The sequence below is a fragment of the Cucurbita maxima genome, unplaced genomic scaffold (genome assembly GCF_002738345.1).
Source record: "Cucurbita maxima cultivar Rimu unplaced genomic scaffold, Cmax_1.0 Cma_Scf00007, whole genome shotgun sequence".
NCBI lineage: Eukaryota > Viridiplantae > Streptophyta > Magnoliopsida > Cucurbitales > Cucurbitaceae > Cucurbita > Cucurbita maxima.
The window spans coordinates 4,913,457-4,933,239 of record NW_019272023.1 but is presented as its reverse complement, the minus strand read 5'-3'; the positions used below and the strand labels follow the sequence as shown (position 1 = coordinate 4,933,239).

General features: G+C 36.2%; 3 protein-coding genes across 4 annotated transcripts; 1 reads left to right on the top strand and 2 right to left on the bottom strand.

The window, feature by feature from the left end:
* The first annotated feature begins 1,073 nt into the window (after window positions 1–1,073).
* On the top strand, window positions 1,074–4,818 carry LOC111482127 (boron transporter 1-like). Of its 2 annotated transcripts, none has more exons than XM_023127791.1 (12): window positions 1,074–1,568; window positions 1,666–1,748; window positions 1,884–2,076; window positions 2,179–2,317; window positions 2,402–2,567; window positions 2,644–2,810; window positions 2,889–3,062; window positions 3,144–3,239; window positions 3,323–3,454; window positions 3,609–3,928; window positions 4,013–4,280; window positions 4,362–4,818. In XM_023127791.1, exons 1-12 carry the CDS (start codon window positions 1,465–1,467, stop codon window positions 4,665–4,667), a joined length of 2,148 nt encoding a protein of 715 aa, XP_022983559.1. In that variant the 5' UTR covers window positions 1,074–1,464; the 3' UTR covers window positions 4,668–4,818. The 2 variants fall into 2 exon arrangements, with proteins under 2 accessions (XP_022983559.1, XP_022983558.1); XM_023127790.1 differs by having other exon boundaries at window positions 1,465–1,568; window positions 3,323–3,460; window positions 4,362–4,667.
* A 3,489-nt stretch (window positions 4,819–8,307) lies between these two features.
* On the bottom strand, window positions 8,308–14,670 carry LOC111482013 (GDSL esterase/lipase At3g62280-like). Its single transcript, XM_023127637.1, has 7 exons — window positions 14,667–14,670; window positions 12,574–12,873; window positions 12,295–12,480; window positions 11,310–11,476; window positions 10,872–11,142; window positions 10,678–10,797; window positions 8,308–8,453 (listed from the first exon to the last, which is right to left on the bottom strand). Exons 1-7 carry the CDS (start codon window positions 14,668–14,670, stop codon window positions 8,341–8,343), a joined length of 1,161 nt encoding a protein of 386 aa, XP_022983405.1. The 3' UTR covers window positions 8,308–8,340.
* LOC111482187 (galactinol synthase 1-like) lies at window positions 14,591–16,222 on the bottom strand. The gene is made up of 4 exons (XM_023127865.1): window positions 15,800–16,222; window positions 15,356–15,679; window positions 15,110–15,244; window positions 14,591–15,036 (listed from the first exon to the last, which is right to left on the bottom strand). The coding sequence occupies exons 1-4, from the start codon at window positions 16,133–16,135 to the stop codon at window positions 14,809–14,811; spliced, it is 1,023 nt and encodes a 340-aa protein (XP_022983633.1). The 5' UTR covers window positions 16,136–16,222; the 3' UTR covers window positions 14,591–14,808.
* Window positions 16,223–19,783: the final 3,561 nt, after the last annotated feature.

Here is a 19,783-nt window from a genome sequence, read left to right as displayed (position 1 = left end):
TTTATTCGGAAGTGATATATAATTTATCACTATTATTTCTTTTATCTCACGAGTTATTAATTAAATGCGTTAATTGACCATAGAAAAAATATATATATTTTTAACTTTTCTTTTGTTGACAATAAGACTAAATTTTAAAATCTTTAATAATTTAATATTATTATATTATTTATGGTATGAAAATCTAAAGTGATTAGTGTAATCTCGAACGCCATTTAATTGATATATGAAAAAATTGTGTTTAAGTAATAATCAAAGAGTCTATAATATATGAATAAAATTGTGTATTTTATTGTGGTAACACTATTGATATCGTTTACTTTGTAATCATTTAAAACTAATCAGGAATCAATACAAGGGAAAATTCTAATACCAAATGATAAAGAATCACTGCAAGGGAAGTAATTGTTGATCTAATATTTTAAGTTAACAACATTTGTTTGAGATTTGAATCACTCCACATGCAAGATCGATTATGTCTAATGATTCTAAACATGCAATCTAAACTACATACAATTGAAAAAAAAACTTGGTCATTGGCTTTATATACATTTTTCAAGTCTACTTTACCAACATATCATACATGACTTTATATAGCTCTGAAATAGAAGTCATCTGACATTTCAAGAGCGGTAATTTTCATATTTTACGACCATAATTGGCCAAAATAAATGAAACGTTTCAATATTTTTACTATGTGAATAAAATGTTCATTCTCAACCACAAAACTATTAAATTATACTCAAAATTCAACACATTCACACCTACCAACAATAATAATAATAATTCACAAAATTAAAGCCAACACTAAATTTTTCAATTTTAAGTTCAATTAAAACTTTTGTAGATTCTGGTTGACTCTAAGAATTCGATTCTTTTCCTTAAACTAAAATTACACTTAAAAGTCAAATGGTAAAGATGGAAAGCCATCAAAATAAAGATGTGTTGTGTTGTGTTGTGGTAGTACTGTTTTATGTATTAAAGCTATAAACTTTATGTTCATCCAATGGGTATTAACAAATCATCTCCCATTAATGGAGGATCACCAAGACCCATGGAGCATTGAATGCTGAGAGAGAGAGATACAGCTGATTCCTTCTCATGAACAAAACCAAGTATCCATACAAATTTTATTCTTTTATTTGTTTATGTTTTTTTTGACAGCCAGCTTTCATTTCATGTCATACCCCCTTCTGACCCGCTTCTTCTACGTCTACTTCAAATCTACCCTTCCTTCCCTTTCATCCCCCACCGCCCCTTTGCACCTTATATAATCCACCATTTTGCTTCCTTCTCTACGCACCCATTTGCTCTGTTTCTCAGATTTTAGCTTCCATTCATTCAATCATGTAACTCATTTACAGCACTTTTTCTCCTATACCAATGTCATTCAAGAATCCCAGAACTTGAACTTCATTTTTTTCCACTTCCAAAGTGTTTTTGAACAAAACCCATATTGAAATTATGGAGGAGACTTTTGTTCCTCTTCGTGGAATCAAGAATGATCTTAAAGGGAGGTTAGTATGCTACAAACAAGACTGGACCAGTGGGTTGAGAGCTGGATATAGGTATGAATATCTCTCCAATGGGTCCTTAGTTTTTGCAATTTTGGTTCATTTGGCTTCTGGGGTTGTTTTTTTTGTTGATGTTTTCATTGGTTTTTAGGATTTTGGCTCCCACTACTTACATATTCTTTGCCTCTGCAATTCCTGTCATTTCATTTGGTGAACAATTGGAGAGAAGTACTGGTGAGAGTAGTAGTAACTCATAATCTCTTCTCAATTTCATGTTAGATCTGAAAAAGAGAAGGAAAAACACAAGGATTTTGAAGATTTGGATTGATTTTGTGTTCTTGAGTATTGATTTTGTTCTGGTTTTGACAGATGGGGTACTCACTGCTGTTCAAACCTTAGCCTCCACAGCTCTTTGTGGTATCATTCACTCCATTGTTGGAGGTCAGCCTTTGCTCATCTTAGGAGTGGCAGAGCCTACTGTTATTATGTATACCTTCATGTTTAATTTTGCGAAGGAACGACCCGAGTTGGGTCGGAATCTGTTTCTAGCATGGAGTGGATGGTATGCTTTGCTAACTGCTTCAAACAAACTAGAATTGGTCTCTAATGAAGTTCTTCAATTCTTGTTGTTGACTCAACTTTGTATGAACTTGTGTATCTTTAGGGTGTGTGTTTGGACTGCAGCCTTGCTGTTCTTAATGGCTATATTAGGAGCTTGTTCCATCATTAATCGGTTCACACGTCTCGCCGGTGAATTGTTCGGTATGCTTATAGCAATGCTTTTCATGCAGCAAGCAGTGAAAGTAAGTTAGAAAACTAATAAGCTTAAATCTGTGTAAGAAGAAGCATATGTTGTTACAGTAGTTGAGGGTTTGAGTTTGTTATAGGGACTCGTGGATGAGTTTCGCATCCCGGAACGGGAAAATGCGACATTGATCGAGTTTATACCTTCTTGGAGGTTTGCCAATGGGATGTTTGCTTTGGTATTGTCATTTGGCCTTCTACTCACTTCGTTAAGGAGTCGAAAGGCTCGGTCGTGGCGATACGGATCAGGTATGATCAGGAAGAACACTAAAAGATGAGATGGTCAAGAAAGTTTTTCATGTCATTTATAGTTTCTCTTTGGCAGGTTGGCTCAGAAGCTTGATAGCAGACTATGGAGTGCCGCTCATGGTTCTTGTTTGGACAGGTATTTCCTATATACCCTCAAAAAGTGTCCCACAAGGAATCCCGAGGCGACTCTTTAGCCCGAATCCGTGGTCTCACGGTGCGTACGAAAATTGGACTGTTATTAAGGTAAGGCTAATCAGTTTTCTACTGAATCTCTGCCTGATTGTACTGAAATACTGATTGTTTTTCATCACAACGTTGCAGGATATGGTCGACGTTCCTGTTAGTTATATCTGTGGAGCTTTCATCCCGGCTACGATGATCGCGGTGCTTTACTATTTCGATCATAGTGTTGCATCTCAACTTGCTCAGCAGAAAGAGTTCAATTTGAGGAAACCATCTTCTTACCATTATGATTTACTTCTATTGGGATTCTTGGTATGCCTTATCTCGAATGTTTTCCTTTCGGCATCTGGCTCGTTACATCGATATAACGGTTCGAATCTTGTCTTGTTTCAGACCTTAATATGTGGACTTCTGGGAATCCCTCCTTCCAATGGTGTCATCCCACAATCTCCGATGCATACGAAGAGCCTGGCTACTCTCAAACACCAGGTAAACTAGTCAGTCCGATCCCAGTAATCGTTTCTGAGTTATTTTTATAACCTTTTACTAAAAGATTTGTGTTCATTTTGCAGTTGTTGCGGAATAAACTCGTAGAAACGGCGCAGAGTAGTATGAGGAAGAATGCGAGCTTGGGTCAGTTGTATAGAAATATGCAAGAAGCATATCAACAAATGCAGACCCCTTTGATCTACCAACAGCCTGCGGTTCGTGTAAGCGACCCGATTTTATTGATTCTTTTGTGAAGTAGTCTCAGATAAACACGAACTTATTTGAATCGTTCACCACGAGTGAAGCGCTTTTCGCATTCTTTTGTACCAAATGCTCCTGAAACTAAGCTATGTAAAAACTTTTGAACAGGGACTGAATGAGCTAAAAGAGACAACCATTCAAGCAGCTTCTAGTATGGGCAGTTTCGACGCTCCGGTTGATGAGACAATATTCGATATCGAAAAGGAAATCGACGATCTATTGCCTGTTGAGGTGAAAGAACAGCGTGTCAGTAACTTGCTTCAAGCTGCAATGGTGGGAGGATGCGTTGCAGCCATGCCGATCCTTAAAAAGATCCCGACATCGGTTCTATGGGGTTACTTCGCCTTTATGGCTATCGAAAGCTTGCCTGGTAATCAGTTTTGGGAAAGAATCTTGTTGCTCTTTACTGCACCTAGCAGAAGATACAAGTAATGAAGACAGCCACTCCTTTTTCTACCTTCTTCCCAATTTATTTCACCAAGTAACACATAATTTGTTACTGTCATGTGCAGAGTTCTTGAGGATTACCACGCGACGTTCGTCGAGACCGTGCCGTTCAAGGCCATTGCTCTTTTTACCATTTTTCAAACAGTATATTTGTTCATATGTTTTGGACTAACATGGGTTCCAATTGCTGGGGTGATGTTTCCTCTAATGATTATGCTCCTTGTCCCTGTAAGACAGTACCTTCTTCCCAAGTTTTTCAAAGGTGCACATCTCCAAGATCTCGATGCAGCCGAGTTCGAAGAAGCGCCAGCTTTACCGTTTAATCTTGCAATGGTAACATAACCGTTCAGTTCTTCGATATATAATTACTAATCACCAAGCTGATTGACATGTTTGATACTAATGTGTGAACAGGAAGCCGAGCTCGGTGCAGGAGCATCGTTCGGTGGGGACAGAGAGATTTTAGACGAGGTTATCACTCGAAGCCGTGGTGAATTTAGGCATATTAGCAGTCCTAAAATCACAAGCTCCACGGCAACGCCAATGTGTGACCGAAAAAGTATCGATAGCCCTCGTCGCTCTTTCAGCCCTCGGGTGAGCGAGCTAAGAGGAGAGCAGAGTCCTCGAGCCAGTGGACGAGGGACACCGGGTCAGAGTAGTGCAGAAGCTAAGCCATCCAGTTTGGGAAAGAGCCCTCTTAAGAACACAGCATCAAAGTAGTAGATGCAGAAAGAATGTTGTAAAATTCTCCCTCTGATATTAAGTTTTAGTTAAGTTTATTATGTTCATAAAGATTTGTAATAATTCCAAGTATGTTTTTGTTTCATGAGTTGATAAGAACGTTCAACAACACAAAATCGAAACATCGAAACATCGAAAAAGAAAACATTTTACACGAACACGTCGTAATAGAAGTGAAGTGACTATTGAAGTCAACTTCAAACAGTGTTTTCAAAGGTCCAAACACGACACGAACGATCGGCTACTACGTAAAAAAAGGGACATAATGGAAGAAAAGCAAAAGCAATGGAGAGAGTTTCTCTAATGGAAGTCCCTACACAATCAATTGCAAAGAAGAAAGAGAGCATACTTTAAATTGAACTCGGTTTAGTTAAATGTAACAATTGGGAGTGCCGAACCTAATCATAAAATTGACTCGAACTAAGAAGAAAACTATAACACTACTGTGTAAGGATTTGTATACTAAATTACCTTCCCAACGTCTATTATTTTGGGGAAAAAAAAACTCTCTCAAAGTTCTGGACCACTCTGAATGACTAGAGTTAAGATGCTAGGTTATTGAGATGAGACTAAAGTCATAGGCCATAACTTTCTTGAATCTCTATACTGGGAGGAGAGTGGATATATAAAATAATTAAAAAAATATCAATAATTACGTAAAAAAGGAATATTCCTTGCTTATATATTATTCTCTCCTCCCCTTTATTTATATATATAAATAAAGAAAAATAAGAAGACAAAAAAGAAATAAAATAAAAAGAATAGTTTGTATTTATGTGATCAATATTCATGACTTAAATAATACATTAAAAAGGGGAGAGTTGACTTTTAATTCAATAAATAAATAAATAAATAAATAAATAAAGTGCAATTAAGATTATATGAATAATGTGAATTTTATTATTGAGAAAAATAGCTCATCCCCATGTGCCTTTATTTTAACAACTCATTTTTTAAAATAATTTATTCTTCCATTTGCTACTCATTAAACCCATTCTTTTCAACCCCATATCTAAATTTCATCTTAATTTTATTCCAATGTAAAAATAAATAAATAAATAAATAAATAAATCCATTAAAATAAATTATTTAATAAAAACAAGACAAATGTGGAATAAATTGAGATGGATTCAGAAATTAAAAAAGTCAAATATTATTTTGGAAGAGGGTGATAGGAACCTATAACGTAAGCCATAATTTATTGTATTTATGTGTTTACTATACATAATAAATTCTGAAGTTTTTGTTTATTTTACCTTTAAATAATTATTAATTCGCCTTTTTTTTAATGTCAAAAAAATAAAAAATTGAGGAATTAAATTTATAATTTAATAAAATTAAATTATGTTATCTTCTAGTTAGTCCAGCTAGACGATTAGGTAGGCGTGGAGGGTAGTTTGCAATTAAATAATATTTTATGAACAATTTTCTATTTACATAATTCATATTTTAATTACGTTAATAAAATTCTCATATAATTATTTGATGGATTTTTAACCCCATAATTAAGTAAAATATAATCCAGAGTTATATACTAAATATTCCTAATTTTATCTTTAACGATTAATATTAGATTCTTATCTTTTATTTTATTTATTTATTTTATAATGTCTATTCTTTCATATTTCTTTCAATTATTGGTTTTTTTTTTTTTTTTATAATAATTTTGAAACAAGTCTTCTATAATTTATTAAAATGACCAAACTATTGTTTTTAAAATCCTATTATGAAGGTCGGTGATGTTGATTAATGATTTTTGTGGGGGCCAATTAAAAAGTTAATTTTATGTATATAATAATACAACAAACCATTTTTAAAACCAGTGATTTTAAAATAAATAAATTATTGTACAATAACTTTTAAAAAATACTTTTTTTTTCTTTTCTGGTTAAAATAATAACAAAAATTAGAGGAAAAAAAAAAAAAAGTCAATACTTTAGTGGGAGTGAGATTTGTGTAAATGAAAGATATATGAATAAATCGATCAAGTATTATATTTCCGTGAACTTTTAGTAAATGAAAGATATATGAATAAATCGAAAACACATCTAAATGATAAATATTTTAAATATGGCTACGAAAGACTTGAAAGAATTGAAAGACACTATTTTTTTTATGGTTCAAACGGTTTTGTGGTTAAACTTGATTTTCTTTCCATTCGTCGTGATTATAAGAACGATGATGACAGTGGAAGGTGGATGTAACTAGGGAAGGTTGAAATGTGGATCACTAGTTGAAAGCTTTTTGATATTAAACATTTATTTGATGAGTATGCATTTGAAATGATATTGTCTACCACAATCCCCTTTGCTTCTTTAATATTGTAAATTGGTTAAAGAAAAGATTATAGCCATATGGTTTTAAATAAATCTCAGCCATTCATTTTTATTTAATTGTAAAATGTAAAATGTAAAATGTAAAATGTAAAATGCAAAATGCAAAATTATAATTTTATTGTTCAAAGTGAAATGATTATAAATTTGTGGTTTCATGTTTCTCCTTCCAAAATGTGGAGGTTTGTATCATATCTAATCAATAAAAGCTTTATGTCAAAATATGACATTATTTTGTGTAGATTGTAAGAAATGATCATTATTTGATTAAAAAAAACATGTCCACTCGATGGCCCCACATTCTCGTGCATCCCCAGCGACATGATAACGTTATCTATTCCTTGCTTTTAAGAGTGAAGACTGTCTCTACAAACCAACACAAGTTTTTCTAGTAAAGCTTGCTTAACCATGAAGTTCTTATGATTGAGCCACCGAAAAGGAAAGTGCGCCTGTAAAAGTAATGACTTTCAATTTTTTTAAGTTTTTCTTAACTATCATACGTTAGGATTATTCGGAGAGAGTCTCATATTGGCTAATTAAGAGAATGATCATGGCTTTATAGGTAAAGAATACATCTCCATTGGGACATGCCCTTTTGGAGAAACCAAAAGCAAAACCAAAACCATGAGAGATAATGCTCAAAGTGGACAATATCATACCATATCATATCCTTAGGATCTTTCTCATTCGGATGTGATCTCGACTCATTCATGTACCCATTCCTTTACTTGAGTGTCATATGCCCACCAGCTTCTGCGTTGGTTTTGTCCCTAAACTGCATCTTACCGGGAGAGGTACCATTTCGATACCATTTGTAATGACTCATGCCTAAGATTTTAATCAAGATTTAGAATTCAGATTCAGCACCTTATAGCCCCGACATTCCCCTACATGTCCTGCGACATGGTCATGCCATCTATTCCTCGCTTCTAAGAGTGAACACTATCCTCATAGACTTTCAATTCTTTTAAACATTTCTTAACTATCCCATCTTCAAGATTTCTCAAATTTAGACATGATGTTGTTTCATTCATATACATCTTCCTTTCCTCTAGAGTCACATTAATTTTAGTAAAAAAAATAAATTAAAACAAAAAAATATTAATGTGTAGTATACACATTACACAAATTTTGGAAAGAGTTTGTAATATGAGAAACAACGTAGATATGTCATATCAATATGTCATTAATAGTGTTGATTAGAAACAATCACTAACCAGCACAGACTAATCATAATTAAAATTTAGAGAACATAAATTTTTTATCGATAATAAACACGACGAGGTTGAACGAGCACGTTATTATTAAGATGAAAAAGACTAAAGGAGGAAAAGTTGGCGAAGTGTAAGTTGAGGAGTAGAGAAATGGGCCGATAAGATAGCAGAAGCCACAACACGATTGGCAGCTTCACTGTAATGAACTCCATCCCAAACTGTTAAGGATATTTAGTAATAAATTATAGTTTACCATATATATTATATTTGATATTTTATTATAAGGCAAATATTAGACATTTGCCTTATTATCATAGGTATCTTTTCATTTATTGTTATTTCCATTTATTACTATTTCCATATCCTTGTAATTTATTTGATTATAAATAAGATAACTTTCACACCATTTAGGTGTGGTGGATTAATCAAACATTCACATGGTATCAGAGCCCTCTCGGTTTAACAACCCCCATCCTTTCTTTTCAATGGCTTTTGAATCCTCTAATCTTCTTCTCCACCACCCCTGCTGGTTTTGACGCCGCAGGGGTAGTCTTCATGGCTGCCGTAGTCGGAGCCGATTGATTACTCTTCGGCTCCACCCTATTGACCTCCAAATCACCTTTCGTCATACTCTGTACATATAACCTCACCTTTTCCAACCAAATCGGTTTTCCCCTTGGCCAATATAGTCTCTCTCATTTTCTTCTCAATCAACCTTCATCCTTCACATAAACTCTAACCTAAACCTATCAACCTTTTGCAGAGATTTACCTTCGGAATCTGGGTGCCGCACTGGCCTATTCGCCAACCAAGTTGCCGCCGCCCTTCCTGCCAAAATTGGCTTCTTTGCCCGATGAGGCGACTCTTCCGACTGCCCTTCTCGCCAAAATTGGCTCCTTCGCCCAATGTGGCGACTCTTCCGGCTTCAACATTGTATTTGTCCCTTGCTCTAGGTTTCCCCTTCTACTTCTTGGGGTTAGAAATATTCTCACCAGAGCCAAGGCAGCATCGTCGCTAAGCGACAATCCCTCTTCATGGGTTAGACATATTCTCGCCGAAGCCAAGGCAGCATCGCCGCTGAGCGGCGATCCCTCTGCAATTTTTGATGGCCAAGAACCGGGTTGTTAGCATCTTCATGAAAAGTGTTTCTCAACCTCTTTGAATTTTTCAGATTCAAGCTTCACGTTCGTTTAAATCCGACGCTTAGCTTGCGGTGGGGTGTTAAGGATATTTAGTAATAAATTATAGTTTACCATATATATTATATTTGATATTTTATTATAAGGCAAATATCTAATATTTGCCTTATTATCATAGGTATCTTTCCATTTATTGTTATTTCCATTTATTACTATTTCCATATCCTTGTAATTTATTTGATTATAAATAAGATAACTTTCACACCATTTAGGTGTGGTGGATTAATCAAACATTCACATGGTATCAGAGCCCTCTCGGTTTAACAACCCCCATCCTTTCTTTTCAATGGCTTTTGAATCCTCTAATCTTCTTCTCCACCACCCCTGCTGGTTTTGACGCCGCAGGGGTAGTCTTCATGGCTGCCGTAGTCGGAGCCGATTGATTACTCTTCGGCTCCACCCTATTGACCTCCAAATCACCTTTCGTCATACTCTGTACATATAACCTCACCTTTTCCAACCAAATCGGTTTTCCCCTTGGCCAATATAGTCTCTCTCATTTTCTTCTCAATCAACCTTCATCCTTCACATAAACTCTAACCTAAACCTATCAACCTTTTGCAGAGATTTACCTTCGGAATCTGGGTGCCGCACTGGCCTATTCGCCAACCAAGTTGCCGCCGCCCTTCCTGCCAAAATTGGCTTCTTTGCCCGATGAGGCGACTCTTCCGACTGCCCTTCTCGCCAAAATTGGCTCCTTCGCCCAATGTGGCGACTCTTCCGGCTTCAACATTGTATTTGTCCCTTGCTCTAGGTTTCCCCTTCTACTTCTTGGGGTTAGAAATATTCTCACCAGAGCCAAGGCAGCATCGTCGCTAAGCGACAATCCCTCTTCATGGGTTAGACATATTCTCGCTGAAGCCAAGGCAGCATCGCCGCTGAGCGGCGATCCCTCTGCAATTTTTGATGGCCAAGAACCGGGTTGTTAGCATCTTCATGAAAAGTGTTTCTCAACCTCTTTGAATTTTTCAGATTCAAGCTTCACGTTCGTTTAAATCCGACGCTTAGCTTGCGGTGGGGTGTTAAGGATATTTAGTAATAAATTATAGTTTACCATATATATTATATTTGATATTTTATTATAAGGCAAATATTAGACATTTGCCTTATTATCATAGGTATCTTTTCATTTATTGTTATTTCCATTTATTACTATTTCCATATCCTTGTAATTTATTTGATTATAAATAAGATAACTTTCACACCATTTAGGTGTGGTGGATTAATCAAACATTCACACAAACGATAGATCTTAAAGGGTTGGCGCAGATGGAGTACCCCGGTTGCCCACATGTTGCCTTCACGTTGTAATTATTTGGCGCCCCTCCGTACCCACAGCATGCCATTAATGCCTTCTCAAACCCTTTCACAAAAACCAAAACATTCTCTCTTAATTAGTCTTTAAACTTATTTATAGTTTGGTTCGAGATTTCATACCATATACGTCGGGATGGACGAAGAGATTATATTTGATGGTGTATACGTCGACGTAGACAACGATGGCATCCTTAAATTGAGATCGTAGCTGTTTGCACACATTTTTTAGGTCTTTATTGAAGGATTTGGCGACTTGATTGTGAACCCTAAGGCACCCAATTTGGTCAACATCCTTGTGGGTGTGGGGATGCAATGCCAGCTCTTTTGGAGAGCAACCTAATGGCCCTGTGTTGTGTATCCAAAATTTTCTTCCACCATTTGCATATAGATTCTGTACACAATGTTGTAAGTTGTGTTTTCAAATATTAAAATACGTAACATGATCCAAAAGATTCCTTGCCATAAAGTGGTGTATAGTTCAAAGACACTGCAACTTGGTGTATTATTAATGGTTTTAAGAGTGGTGAATTTGGAAGGGAAAAGTGGAAGAAGGTTCACCTGAATGGCTAGCTTGATTTCTGCAAGAAAAGATGGGATCTTTTGGGCCACTGGTTTGTAGGTTAAATTTGATGCATAAAGGGCAACTAAGAGATCATTCTGACCAATGTCAATCATGTATACTCCATTCTTAAACCCTTCTTCATCCATTATGTTCTTAGTTTTACCTGCCACAAACCCATCTACATTACAATCTTGATAACCAAACAAAGAAATTTATAGGTCGTAGAAGTAGGGATTCGAAATTGTTATTGTAACTGTTAAGCCCACATCCCACTGCTAATAGATATTGTTCTCTTCCCGCTTTATCTTTTGAATTTCCTCTCAAGATTTTTAAAAACATGTTTGTTAGGGAAAGGTTTCTCACACCCTTATAAAAAAATCGATGTGGGATCTCTCAATCCACCCCCTTCGAGGCTCAGCATTCTTGCTGACACACCGCTCGATGTTTAGTTCTGATACCATTGGTAACAACCCAAGCCTACTACTAGCTGATATTGTTCTCTTTAGGCTTTCCATTCTATGGTTCTCCTTAAGGTTTTTAAAACACGTTGACTAGGGAGAGGTTTCCACACTCGTATAAAGAATATTTCGTTCTCCTCTTGAACTGATGTGGGATCCACAATCCACCCTTCTTCGGGGCCCAGCGTCTTCGCTGGCACTCGTTCTCCTCTCTAATCAATGTGGAATCTCATAATCCACCCCATTTAGGGCTCAGGGTCCTTGTTGGCACACTGCCCAATGTCGGGCTTTAATACCATTTGTAACAATTCAAGCCTACTGCTAGCAAATATTGTCCTATTTGGCTTTCCCTTTCGGACTTCTCCTCAATGTTTTTAAAACGCGTATGCTACGGAGAGATTTTCACACCCTCATAAAGAATGTTCCGTTATTCTCNAAAAAAAAAAAAAAAAAAAAAAAAAAAAAAAAAAAAAAAAAAAAAAAAAAAGAGGGAGAAATTACAATAGAAAGGAAAAACATATACCTAATGATTGAAGGTGAAGAGAACGGTTTTTGAAGTGAATGAATTGGCGAATTTGAACATCAAGAGCAAAAGGAACGAACTGTGGAAGTGTAGTTGCTCCACTCACTGCAAAGTTCACTCCACTTGTAAAATTTGGAGCTAAGGACTCCAAATATGGACTCAAATACCTCAGTTTCAAGTCTTCACCTGAACCCCAAAACCCCAAAACATCAAACATCAAACATCAAACATTTGACTGCCTAATCTGAAACAAACCCTACTAAATAGCATGGAACTCACAGAAGAAGTCAATTATGAGGCGACCGTCACCGAAGCGCCCGGTACCATGATGGAAGAAGGTAATGCCGTGGGGGAGGCCAATGGGGAGTCCGGTCCCAGCAAGAACACCACCGGTATCAGAGTTCGAGTCGCCGAAGTTGATCAAAGTTGGCGGTGTAGGGGTGCAGCTTGTTGATGGAATGAATATGGCAAGAGAAATTACACAAACCCAAAATGGATTATGCTTTGGATCAAACATTAATGTTGTTGTTCTTGATCTTGATTTGGTCATCTTTTTTGTTCTTACCCACACTATTATTACTATTATTTTTTTTCTTTTCAAAATTAAAAAAGAAAAGGGAAGAGTTTAGGGTTTAACCCAAGTTGCTATTAAATTAAGATTATCTGCTGGCAGGAGTTGACTTTTTTGTCGGATTTGATTCAACCTTCTTGGAATTCTTATTTGAATTTTGCCTTCACACCAAAGTTAATTTTGGCACAAACTGTGTAATCGTTCTTTTGGATATAATAATGTTATTTCAGACTTCAGTTAAAATATTTATTTTATCGACAAAAAAAAAAAAAAAAAAGGCCTTGTACAGGGTTGTTCAGGCCTAGTGTTAGTCTGTCTTGGGCATGGGCTTGGGCTTGAGATCTGGTCCAGACCTCCATCTACTTAGTTTCTGAGTTGAAATTTACGTTTTTAGGAAGCATGCGAGGCTAACGACGATACGTAACAAGTCAAAGCGGACAATATCCGTTAGCGATAGGTTTGGATCGTTACAAATGGTGTGCCAACAAGAACACTGGGCTCCCAAGGGTGGTGGATTGTAAGAACAGATGGGTTGGAAAGGGAAATGAAACATTCATTGTTATAAAAGTGTAGAAACCTCTCCCTAACAAACGTGTTTTAAAACCGTAAGGTTGAAAGCGTAAGCAAAGCGAACAATATTTGTGAGCGCACTAGAAGGCTCTTAATGGATAGGTTAAACGTGTACAAATGAGCCTAAAACTTGGTAAAAGTAAAAAAAGGAAGAGGATAATGATATTAAAATTGATGTAGAAGTGACTTGTGCATGCTTCTCATTTGATTCCCTTTCAACTGCTTAGCCACATCACTTTTTCAAAATACTGTCTCTAAAAGTTCAAGCATCATACTTTCATTACAATTCCAACCCTTTTCTTTTTCTTTTATTCCCAACTACAACAAAATGAACCCACCAACAATAGTTAAGGAATATGTTTGTTTGTTTTTTTTCCGATTTGTTTGGAAGTTTAGAGCATGCAGAATTGCTATCATACATATAACGTAACCTATTTATGCGAAAACATTCATTTAAAACCATCTCATAATACAATGTCATTGACTTGTACGTATGTTCTTAAGATAAAACAACAAAAGGTATTCAAAGCAAAATAATATAAAACGAAAGATGAAGATTAAAACAATGCCCTAAACTAATATAAGATACACTACCGTAGGTTTCAAAGGTCTTTGATGCAACTACCCTATCCAGATCATTGGATGTGAATTTACTACTCTCAACATGGTCTGCATGTGCGAAGATGGACGCACCAAATAGTTCGCACATCCCCTAGGCATCTTATTGGTCGGGCTAGCATCTTTGGTGCTGTTATCGGACACTCGAAAGGAATAGTGACGGTCGTAACATAATCATACATATCATTACCTAACATAATCCAATCACATAATATCATGTTCATAACCTACGTTTCTAAGGTTACTTAGAATATTTGGACATAAACTATACCCAGTGTCCATCATCATACATAAGACAACTCTTCCAACCATATCGATTGTAAATCAATTACTTGATTACCGACCTTAATTGATACCAAATACGCTAGCCATTGCAGTCGGGGAGCTGAGTGTAGGGGCTAAAGATGTGCACGGGATCTCAAGAGGGTCTAGGTCTATTTTCATCTTCTCGAAATCGTGTTTTCGTCATCTCGTTCTATTTTTATTTCTATATGCACCGTTAAGAGTCCCTTTAAAGTGAGTAAGAAACACAAAAGGGAAAACAAAAACCTAAAAGTTTTACACAAATCTCTCAAACATGATCTTTACTCCATCATCAAATCTTTCCCCTTACCCATCTCCCAAAAAACAAAAAACAAAAAACAAACCCAATAAACAAATAAAATAAAACAACTAATTATTACATCATCATTGTATTATCATTATTAATATATACTTGTTTCTCTCCAACTCAGATTCACCTCCCTCCGCCCCCGTCAAGCAGCGGACGGCGCCGACACAAACTGAACAGGTCCGGCTTCGGACAGAGCACAGATAAAAGGTTGCATGTTCACGCCATCTCCGTCCGCCGCCGATGACGACGGTGGTGGCTTGTAGTCCAAAGAGGAGTCGTTGTAGATATCCCACCATTTGTCAACCAGCATTTTTATGTCATCCCTCTGCATGTTCTCCTCCTTCCCCGTATACCTCCATGGCTTCGATCCCTACCGACCCACACCCTCGATTTTCAGCACATATTCAAACAATTCAGAATTCAACTGAAACAACAACACTCACCGCTGCACAATAATGAACAACTTTGACACGACGGAGCTGGACGTTCTCCGGGTGACGCCAAAGCATCGCCAATACCAAATTGAAATCCAAAGGAATCGGCTTATAAACATCCTGGAAATACATATTCAAGAAGTCCTGCAAACCAAAAAAAAAAAAAAATGTCAGAATGATTTTGAATTTATAAGTAAAGAATAAAGGTCGTCGTACCATAACAGAGCCGTGATTCTTGACTTAGTAGGCAATTACCTGCTCGGCAAAGGGGGTGGGAGGGGTGGCTTTGAGTGTATTTAAAAGATCATGATACGTGGCAAGGCCGGGCTCGAAAACAAACATGCCGGCGTTGAAGTAGAGCGGCGGCGGAGGGTGACCCAGATCGTGGGGCCATTGGACCTTGTTGGGGCACTGCTGGCAGTAGCCGATCCGGTACTGGGGAGTGTGGCTCCATGTCTTTTCACAGAAGCAGTCCATCACGGCGTACAAATGGCCGTCCGGCAACTCGAATAACTCGTCTATGTTCTCGTAAACTTGAATGTCTCCATCCAAATACACCATTTTATCGTACTCCACGAACTGTTCAATTAAAAATTTCAATTAATTTTTGAAATTTTTAAAATTATAAAATTTTAAAATAAATTAGAATTAATCAGATCCTAAATTTAAGAATTATAAGGAAAAAGAATGGAAATGAACCTCCCAGATACGGAGCTTAGAATAATTGATGACATAATAAGCCATAGCGAACCGGGTCTGGTTTTCAGGTGGGTAAACCGGTTCGATCTCCTTAACTATGCATCCTTGCGACTCCAGAACCCTCCGGTGGTCCTGGGGGACGTCCGGTAAGACGGCGACGACAAGTGGGTACATGGAGTTCACCTTTCGGAGGCCCTTGGCCAGTCCGACGACGCCTTTGACATAATCGCCATCACCGGCCAAGAACGTCACGTACGCCCGCCGTGGTAGCCGGTGCCTTCCACCTCCGGGAAGCTTCACCGGAGCTCCGTTGGTGTGGACTAGTTCCGGTGCCATTCTTAAGAGATCACAAAAAGAAATGCGTGAGGAGAGAGAAAAAAAAGAACCGTCGTGTTGAGAGGTTTGGCGGTGGTGGAGACCGGTGGTTGAGAGGCGTTTAAATAAGCGTTGGATGAAGGGGGAAGTGAGGAGGGAGATGGTTGGATGGGTTACACGTGGATTGGGATATGATCCAACGGTGGAGGGGAGGAGTTAGTGAAGGTTCTGGATGACGCCAGTGGGGGCTGTGACGGGGAAGACACTAGAAAGCAGAACACAGAATCTGGACTTTGGAGTAAAATAGATTTAAAGTTTTTAATTTTATTAGGTGTAAATTATAAATTTCATTTAATTACTTAATCTATCAAATTTTAAAATAATTTAAGTACCTAAATTATTGCTTTATTGAATAAAGGTAGAGAGAATAAATATGACAAAATATTTTCATATTTCCAATTTTGCCCAGGTAAATTCGAACCTTTTGAACGTGAATTGTAGGGAATATTGAGGACATTTTGTGACCAAATTGGGAATTTTGCAAGACAGAGAATAAAAGGTTATTAATTGATGGATTTGTAATTTTTAAAGTAAGAAATTAAAGAAAAAAACAATCGTCAAACTAGATCTTTTAAACTCAAGTGATTCCTAAATTATATAATAATACCAAATTAAAACTATTTTTTTTAATTAAAACTAGTAAATAAAGGATTAATTAACATTTCAAATATAATGAAAATGGCATAACATCATGCCTTATACAATATGAAAGTCACAATAAAATACATAACGTGACACAAACGTAACGTAACATAACTTATAACATGACATAACATATACATGTCAAACAGTCACAAAATAAGGTACATAGAAGGGCTATAGAGCACGCACCGTCATATTTAGCTCAATGATGTCACACTTAGCTCCAAATAATTTAATTAGTTAGGAAGTAGTCGTACTGACATTAAGAATCTTTGAAAGTATAAAAAATATTTTAGAAAGAGTCAGAAGATACATATCATACTCAAGTCGGATCAGTTCAAAATCCAAACGGTTGTCAGAAAATGTACTCTGCGAAACCACCCAAATAGGATGAAATACTATTCAATATTAATAATATTTAATCATTTTTTAATTTGAATTAGCTTATAAGCATATTATTTAAAATCTAATAATGAAATAATAGCTATTAGAGAGCCAAAATCCACGAGTCTGTCCAAGGCAGCCACGTGGCTAGTGTTTGTGGCTCAGGTTTCCCACGTCATGAAATGGTAAGTTTTCAGAAATAGACACGTGGCTGCTTTATGGGTATATCCCATCACTTCTGTTGCAGCTGTCCTTTTTGATGAAATTACAGTTTTGGACATTTCTTGATCTTTCTCACACGTGCCTACATCTAACACTAACGCTTCACACGAAATATCTCATGTATCTAAACTTTCTAGAAACTATTCTATTTTATTATTATTTTTTCATGGTTTTAATTATGTTGAATTTTTAAATTTTGTGTAGGAATCAAAAATTAAATTTAGCTCTAAATTTGTTAAAATTTTAGAAGAATATTAGAAACTGAAGTAATGGTTGGATGGTAGTTAAAAACAAAATAAAATAAATTATCATTTGTGTACGTCTGATTTCTTTAAAATATCTCAACTAACTCTTTTTAATCCTTTCAACTAATTCTTTTCAAAGGCTATTCAATCAGGTAGATCAGACCAAATCGGGGCAGACCAGACCAATCCTATTCTTCCTCTCCAATCAATCAAACCAATCCTCTCCAAAAGGGCAGACCAATCCTCTCCAAACAGCTATTCCTCCTCTTGCAATCCTTTCAACCGACCAATCGTCTTCAAACGGGTAAACCAATCCTCGACCAACCCTTATGGCTTATTCCTCCTCTTACAATCCTTTCGACCAACCCTTATTCCTCCTATTCCTCCTCTTACAATCCTTTTGACCAACCCTCTTCAAATAGTTATTCCTCCTCTTATGATCCTTTCGACCAACTCTCTTCAAACAGTTATTCATCCTCTTACGATCCATTAGACTAACCCTCTTCAAACAGTTATTCATCCTCTTCCGATCCTTTCGACCAACCCTCTTCAAAGAGTTATTCCTCCTCGTACGACGGCCCTCTTCAAAGAGTTATTCCTCTTCTGACGACCCTTTCGACCAACCCTCTTCAAAGAGTTATTCCTCCTCTTACGATCCTTTTCAACCCTCTTCAAACAGTCCTCCTCTTACGATCCTTTTGACCAGCCCTCTTCTTATTCCTCCTCTTACGATCCTTTCGACTAGCCCTCTTCTTATTCCTCCTCTTATGATCCTTTTGACTAACCCTCTTCAAACACTGACGTAAATCCTGTCAAAAGAAAAGATCAGTCAGATAAAACAAATAAGTTTAAATCATTCCTTCATATATTTCAACCAACACTTTTCAAAGAGCAAACTAATTTCTGCCAAAAGAAAAGACTTTTGAGAGAACAATAAATTTAAATGTCCTTCCCTAAACTAATTTGTGCCCAAAGAAAAGATATTTAAGAGAAAAAAGATAAATTTAAGCCCATTCTTCTTTAAGATATCTCAACAATCTCTTTCCAAACAACAAATTAATTTAAGCAGATCCTTCCTTAAGATATCTCAACCAACCAACCCTTAACAAGCTAAAGAAGAACTCGATATTCCTTTTATCCTCAATAATTATACTACAAGATGACTGATTTTTGCACTCATTTTGATTTAATTGATAACATCACGATCATGAATTTGAGGTTAAATTGGAATTTGGGGAGCAAATTTGCTTATACAAAAAAATAATTAGTAAATTCGACTTAAGCCAACTAAACAACTAACCTTAACGTTGGAGTTAGATAATTGAATGATTTACCCTCCATGCACCATTTTATTTATGTTATGTGATTGTGTCCTATGTAATGTCATATGATGCTATAATGTGTATGCATATGATGTCCATTACGCTATGTTGTATATGAAAATGAAATACTATGGACGTCCTGTGTTATGTATTGACATGTAAAGCTATGTAATGGTTGACATGTATACATGATGTATATATGTACTCTATCATGAATGAAAAAAAAAAAAAAAAGATAATGATGCTAATGTTATGCTATAAATGGAAAGTAGAGAGATCTCATGCATGTATGCATATCAAGTGCATTGAGATATTTCACACAACACCCTTAGTACGTGGACAAGCTTGGACACTAATGGGTGGCCAAAAATAAGGAAGACGAGTGTCTAGAGTTTATAAGTGGGCCCACCTTCAATAATTTTAGAAGCTTGGGAATGATTGATGTTTACATCTCAAAACCTTTGTTTTATTTTCGAAAAGTTATAATAATGTCCACGTGGATATTTGAGTTTGTTTCTTATAGAGATTTTTATGTAAATATCCATTGGTTACATATTTTTGAAAAATAAAATTTCAAAGAGATATTTTTATGCCATTTTCAATTTGGTTAGATATTTTTTAATATTGGATCTGATAAGCTCTCGTGTTTCGTTGAATCTATAAAATTGTTATTAGAAGTACAAAGACTCTCGTAAAAAAAGAGATCTATAAGTACGAAATAATTTGAGTGAAATAAGTGGAGGTTTCGTTATCTTTATAAAATGGTATCAGAGTCATGGCCTAAATCTAGTTAG